The following is a 6,948-nucleotide window of genomic DNA, read 5'->3' as shown; positions in this document are numbered from 1 at the left end:
CTCTAAATTAAGGTGTAGGGATCCTGGGAGCGAGGAATTTTGCTAGTGAAGCATGCAACTGACATTGGCAATCTTTAGGCCCAAAGACTCAATATCCGAAAGCATAAAAAATACCAGTCGTTATATCGTGCACCAGGGCGCACAATGCATTGTGCGCCCCGCCCTACCCAATACGACGTCGTTTTGATGCATTGTCAAAAAAAAAATCCTATGTTTCGAATACACATAAACTCATAACAGAATACACAGAAACTCATAACTGAATACACATAATCTAACATGATACATAATACACAGAAACTCTTAACTGAATACACAGAAACTCTTAACTGAATACACATAAACTCATAACATAATACACAAAAACTTTTAACTGAATACACATAATATAGTTTGGGCCGTTTGGACGGACAAAGTGACGTCAGCAATCTAAACGCGTGCGTTTTGTGCCTAGACGCATATTGCTATGTGCGCCGTGGTGCACGATATAAATCAATCGTTATATCCTACACCACGGTGCACATAGCATTGTGCGCCGCGCGCCTCCCAAAACGACGTCGTTTTGGGGTAGTGTTGGGAGGCGCGGTAGGAAGTTGCTGAGATTATGTGTATTTGTTCACAACGTTATGTGTATTTGTTCACAACGTTATGTGTATTGGTTCATACAGTTATGTGTATTTTTTATACAATTATGTACATTCTTTTTATACAATTATGTACATCCGAATCAGAAAATTTGTGTGTATTATGTTAATAGTTGATGTGTATTATGTTAAAAGTTTATGTTTATTATGTATTATGTTAGATTATGTGTATTATCTTTTAAAAAGAGTATGTATATTTTGTTATATAATTATGTACATTCATGTATAACATTATGTGTATTCTAGTATAACATTATGTACATTCTTGAACAGCGGGTTTTTTTTAAAGAAAAAACTACTGCCATTCACTGGGACGGAAAATTTCAAAAAAAAAAATAATTAAAACGACGTCGTTTTGCATCTGGGCGCATAGTGCAACGCGCGCCGTGGTGTAGGATATAAATTGCCGATATAAATTGCCAAAAAGTACTGAGGCCCAATTATCATTTGTGACCCAGATACTATACCGGAAAGCCCAATTATCATGTATAAATACCAAATGCGAGGGAAAATTTCATTAGATTAAGCACTTCACGGCAGGAAGAGCATTCCCTTCAGTCTTGTCATTTTCTTTTATTCTTCAAAGATTCATTCAATTCTTTGTATTTTTTTTTTTTTTTTTTGTCAAACTTACCCAATTACATTTCACATCAGCATTAGATGATTGTTTGATTTACTTTCTACTTTTTTCATCGTCCAATTATTATGGGATTACACTTGAAATTATGTTCAGATTCTTCTCTTAGAACGGCGAATCCGAAACGCCGCCGGCGAGAATTTTCTCTATTTCCATGCAAAAAACCTAGGAAAGATATTCTCAGTATAGCTTCTTTGCAGATAACACCGTTTGGTCTCCCTTTAATATCGAAAACTACCGGTACTTCCTGTGACTGTATGCTTCTCGAGCCCTATAAGCTCTACACTATTGGACGCAGTAATCAGTACTGCGACTTTTTGTTCTGTGAGCCTCGTGTTAGCAAAGTTCACTGCCAATTTTTCTTTGATTTGTTGAACAAGAAGATATATTTGTCTGATGGAGTGTTTTTGAGCTTTGGTGCAAACTGTAGTTCTAGGGTTAGGGCATCATTGAATGGAGTGTTTGTTAATGGGATTAGGATTGGAAAGGGAGAAGTTGTTGAAATTTGTGCAGGCGATGAGGTTTCGCTTGTTTGTGGGAAAGGAGATGGTTGTGCTACAGGAATTCAGATAGGATTTAGTGTGACAAAAGTAATGTATGCTGCAGAGATTGCTGACAGGCATGTTATTAATTGTAATGGAAGTGGTGTATACTCTGATTATGCTCTAGTTAGGTCTAAAAATGGTGGAGTTACTGCAAAAGCAAATATTTTGTTGAATATGTCTAGGGAAATATTGTCTTGTAATGACCCTATAAAATGTATTAGAAAATGTGTTATCCTTGATCATGACATGGGGGCTACTCATAAAGTTACAAAAGTTGCATCTCTGGTATTGCAAGAAAATGTTGAAGTTCCTCCAATGGGTGATGGAGCTGTGAGAAAAGATGTCTCACTTTGTGAGGGTCCAGAAGCTGGCCACAGTTTGGCGTGTGAATATTGTCAACAAACAGCTCAAACTTCTGAGAGAAATACCAAGTTCGAGTGCTGCAACAATGATCAAGAAATAAGAGAACAAATGGATAATACTGGAGTTGATCTTGAGAATGGCATTGTTGCTAATGATAAACATGGCGCTCTCTCTTTGGAGTGCATGGAGAAGGAGGCTGTTCCTCAGGTTGCAGGTGTTGGGCAAGAAAGGGAAGGGGTTCGTTTTGTTCCACCTCCAGGAAAGATGTTCTATTTGAATCAGCTTCACTGTATCAACCAAAGTTCATCAGAAAATGTTGTTTCATTGCCAGAGCTTCTCCATCCTGTTAACAGCATTGATAGGCTGTTTGTTGCAACATTCTCAAGTGATATTCTTTGGTAGGTAGAAAATTAACGTTCTCTTTTTTACATTTGCTTTTGTGCTCACATACTTCCCCTAGATAAACAAGGATTAACACAAAAAATGAAGAGGTATCTTGTTAGTTGAAATAAATATATTAATCTCGTGGGGGAAATGATATATTCAGGAGTTTCACCTCAATATGGATGTCCTTATTCATGGGTAATACTTTTTACTAAAGGGAATTTGCTATTTATATAGGTTTCTTTCATATTGTGAAATTCCACCCTATTTTCCCATCACTATTGCTTGCCACAGTGCTGAAAGGTGTTGGAGCTCGAGCCCTGATAAAAGGACCTCAATGCCTTACCCAGAATTTCCAAATTTGATAGTTGTGTAAGTTCTTTGATCTCTCTTCTCAAAAGGATCTTTGATTCTAATTTCTGTGTTCAGACGGTAGAGGTGAGAATAATTAATGCCTTTACCATAGTCAACCTATTACAACAGGTACCCTCCATTTCCTGAGGTTATAGCTTTTGGGAAAGACCGGAGGAAATCAGGTATTGGTTGTCATCATCCGAAGTTGTTTCTTGTGCAAAGAGAAGACAGCATTCGAGTTGTGATCACTTCAGCAAATTTGGTACCAAGACAGGTGAATGTTTATCCTTTGTGTTGTAAAATTGAGAACCTCACTTGATTTTTATTAGTGCAGTGTTACATTTTAGCAAATCATGGAAGGGTATAAGTAATAACTTAGGCAAAAGCTTGTTTCACAAACATAATGGACCTAGAGTGGTCCAAATATATTAAACTCAACATTGAATGCAAGACCCTGTAACATTCTTCAATTCCAAATAGCCTAGAAGTTCACATCTTTTGATTTTCTTCCATATTTGTCTTCTTTTCCCTCTTTTGTCTTCTAAGTGTAATTATTCAATATTCTCAATTTCTTATCTGTTTTGATCTCACTTGGATACTATATTGATGCTTTCTTACCATCTCAAACTCTGCAGTGGCATGGGGTGACCAATACAGTTTGGTGGCAGGATTTTCCACGCTTAAGTAGTCCAGACTATTTATCATTTTTCACCCAATTGCCTGAAGGAGGAGTTGATAAAGATTCAAGATCTGATTTCTCCACTCAGCTGGTTGGATTTATAGCATCTCTGCTAGCTGATGTACCAAGTCAGGCATACTGGATCCTTGAGTTAGCAAAGTATGACTTTAAGGGGGCTGTGGCATACCTGGTTACTTCCATACCTGGAGTTTACTCACATAGGAGTCCTTTATTTTCTGAACCGAGATATTTCTTAGCTGTGAGTATCTTTTGTCCTTTATGTATGCATGCAGTCATTGGCCAGAATGTTATAATTGTGCATCCCTTCTCCTCTGTTGCAGATTGACAGATGCATTTGTCTTAACGACTTTTAAGGAATAATTGGGAAGCATAGGAAAACAAAATATATGGCAAATAACTCTTCCATTGAAATTTAGTTCCTGGTGTGTTAAACTAGGTCCAAGGATAGTTTCTCCTGGCCTCCTGGCTCCTGCATAGAATTATGGACATACATTTAATAAATAATAATATATCACTATTAGGGAATGTTCTTCCGGTGAATGGCTTCATGCATTGTCACTTCAATTAGCAGATATTCTCTATTCTTCTTTTTCATTTATTTATTTATTTATGATTAAGAAGAATTGTAACAGAGTCAATAGTACTAAAAAAAAGAAGAAAGAATTGTGTGGCTGCCGGCACACCCTATTGGGTGAGTTTTCATATCTTTAGTATTATTTAAAAAAAAAATTCACAAAGATATTTCTGGTCCTTGAGTCTCATGTTTCATAGTACATTTTACATTTATACATTAATTAACTGCATGATATTTATAACCCTCTCCAAGGTCATCAGATACTCTTAGCCATACTTCTGGCTTTTTTGCTATATGCCCTCGGCCCTTCTGTAGTGCATGTGGCTGCTCATTATATTTTTTCCTACAGAAATTCCTTCTTAGTACAGGATTTTATATGGTAGACCTGTGGCTATGTCCTGCAGAGTTAATCTTTTCTTGTTTTGCTCCTTTTCTTAGGGTGGTCAGCCCATGCCATTGTCTCATCATGTAAAGTCGCTTGGTTCTGTTGAAGCATCTGTGGCTGGTCTAAGCTATATTTTCCGTACTTCGGCTGATTCAAATGGGGCAAGACTGAAGAAACTTGCTACCTTCCTTAGGAAGTGCAAAGAAAATATGTATGGGATGACAGAGGTTGTTCTAAGAAGGGATTCAAAGATACCAGCTGATGCAAATGCTGTTAGCATTCTTGTTCCAAACCCAGAAGAAGTTTTCATGGGAGGTAAAGTGCATTCCAGTATTCAACATATATGCGAATTTATGTAAACAATGTATAATGCTCTAAAGATTTAGAACTACAAGAATGTGAAAATTTCTCTTTGAAGTTCTTTGATATTCAGGCTTGGCATGATTTAGATTTCAATTCAAGTTTTCCAAGAAAATGTTCTTAACCCAATGAAATGTGCATGCCAGCTTTGATTTTGAAAGTGGTAGCATGGCCTTTGATTTTGTAATATTTATATTGCATAAACATTAAAATATCTAGATGTCTTTAGATATGTGAAATCTAGGTGCTTTTAAGCTGCAACTATTGCCCTTAAACATTGTAATAATTATGATGCAGATTGTGTTCAACTTGGGTTTCTTCCAAAAGATGTTGCAAAGTGGGTTGCTCCACTTTCAGATGTTGGCCTATTTTCATTTTCAGCATATATCTATCCAGAGGAGGTTCTTGGTGCAGCTTTAGAAGGAAGCAACAACAAAGTAAAACTGCTGCTCCATGTCTTTCAGGTATGCTTTTGGCAATGGAACCTGTTTTATTTGGATTATTTATTTATTTATCATAATGTTCATTTAATTTTACTGTGTGAATCACATGTATCTTATGTTGCCATGTGCAGGGTCCATCTTTTTCGTCTATCTCAAATATAACAAGCACTGAACATATTTCTGCAACATGTTCACTAGTTAGAGCTCTTCAGAGGCGTTTTGGTCTGTGGCGGCTCCATGAGGTAATTGTCTCTAAATTTTACAGTAGTTAAACTAATGCTTTCCTTGTGCAGTAATCATTATTTCCTCTGCTTTTGCCATTGTTCTTTTCTTTCTGCACCGTGTTTCCATCGTTTTCACCATACACATCTCTAAATAGGAATCTCAGCAGTAAGGTCATCTGAGAAATGTGTTTGTACTTTGTGTTGTGACTAATGAATTATTCAAGTTCTTGTTCCAATGACTTCATTTTTGGAGTTTCAGATTGCATGTGATTTACATCTCTTTTGTGTTGACTTCCCGGACAGCTTGCTGATAATTATGTGCTGCCACTGCTTTGTCTGATGAGCAAAATAAGAGTAGGGATGTGGATATAAGCTATTGCATATTTATAGTTCTTTCTGTTTCTCTAAATTCTTTTCCTCAGCTATATTATTAATTTATTATTATTATTATTATTATTATTATTATTATTATTATTCTTATTATTATTATAATATTATTATTGTTGTTGTTGTTGTTACTTAGTGTACTTGGTACCCAAAAGTTTGCTGTTTTTATACAAGTTTTCTGTAATTTTAAATAATGGATTTGTAGAGTTTGAAGTTTCGAATTTAATTTTTGTTTGGGTCAATGATTGTTTTTGTAAAAAAATTGTGTCCTAATAAAATTTTCTTTCCCTCTCTTGTTTACATAGGTCTTAGGTCAGTATAAATGGCCTGAACACACAGAAAATGATTTTGTATTTGGTGAGTCCGATTCCTTGTGCATTAATCTCAACCTAGATTGCAAGTCTTTTATCCCCTAGTTTTTGCCTTTTTCCTACTGAATTATACTCGGCTGCATATAATGTTTCACCATCTCTTTATTTTTAAGGTTCATCATCCATTGGATCTATCAATGCACAATTTCTAGCTGCTTTTTCAGCAGCAGCTGGAAAACGATCATTACGGTGTTCTGAGTCTGAGGAGTCTGATCCAGATGTAAGAATAAATGCTAGTAACTGATACGATCTATATTCCTTGATGCTATTTTGCTTGAATTGTGATGTTAAGAAGAAATGCTAGTAATTTACGATTTATATTCATTGAAGGTATTTAACTGGAATTGATTTGTTAATTTTGGTTCTTACAGTGGAGCTGCTGGAGTGCAAGTCAAGAAATAAGAAACCCATCTATTAGAGTTATTTTCCCTACTGCTGAAAGAGTGAAAAGTTCCAAAAGTGGAATCTTATCATCAAGACGTATCTTATGCTTCTCAGAGGTACAATTTATTATTCACTTTTATGTCCCTTGATCTTTTTGCCCAATGTGATAGACTGGTAGCATTAAAACTAATCT

General features: G+C 35.9%; 1 protein-coding gene across 5 annotated transcripts in view; it reads left to right on the top strand.

The window, feature by feature from the left end:
- The first annotated feature begins 1,179 nt into the window (after window positions 1-1,179).
- Window positions 1,180-6,948, top strand: part of LOC109183063 — a 19,895-nt gene continuing 14,126 nt past the window's right edge. For all 5 annotated transcript variants that reach the window (XR_002054484.1, XM_019333272.1, XM_019333274.1 and 2 more), the window contains exons 1-10: window positions 1,180-2,587; window positions 2,811-2,945; window positions 3,057-3,201; window positions 3,563-3,865; window positions 4,640-4,901; window positions 5,244-5,410; window positions 5,521-5,631; window positions 6,306-6,357; window positions 6,485-6,591; window positions 6,743-6,871. Coding sequence is in view for 4 of the 5 variants with exons in the window: in XM_019333272.1 (XP_019188817.1) it covers window positions 1,350-2,587; window positions 2,811-2,945; window positions 3,057-3,201; window positions 3,563-3,865; window positions 4,640-4,901; window positions 5,244-5,410; window positions 5,521-5,631; window positions 6,306-6,357; window positions 6,485-6,591; window positions 6,743-6,871 (2,649 nt within the window). In the remaining variant the exon portion in view is untranslated. The remainder of the gene's footprint in view (window positions 2,588-2,810; window positions 2,946-3,056; window positions 3,202-3,562; window positions 3,866-4,639; window positions 4,902-5,243; window positions 5,411-5,520; window positions 5,632-6,305; window positions 6,358-6,484; window positions 6,592-6,742; window positions 6,872-6,948) is intronic.

The sequence above is a fragment of the Ipomoea nil genome, unplaced genomic scaffold (genome assembly GCF_001879475.1).
Source record: "Ipomoea nil cultivar Tokyo-kokei standard unplaced genomic scaffold, Asagao_1.1 scaffold1096, whole genome shotgun sequence".
Taxonomy (NCBI): Eukaryota; Viridiplantae; Streptophyta; class Magnoliopsida; order Solanales; family Convolvulaceae; genus Ipomoea; species Ipomoea nil.
Note: the sequence above shows the minus strand (reverse complement) of the source record. Positions and strands in the feature narration are given on the sequence as shown.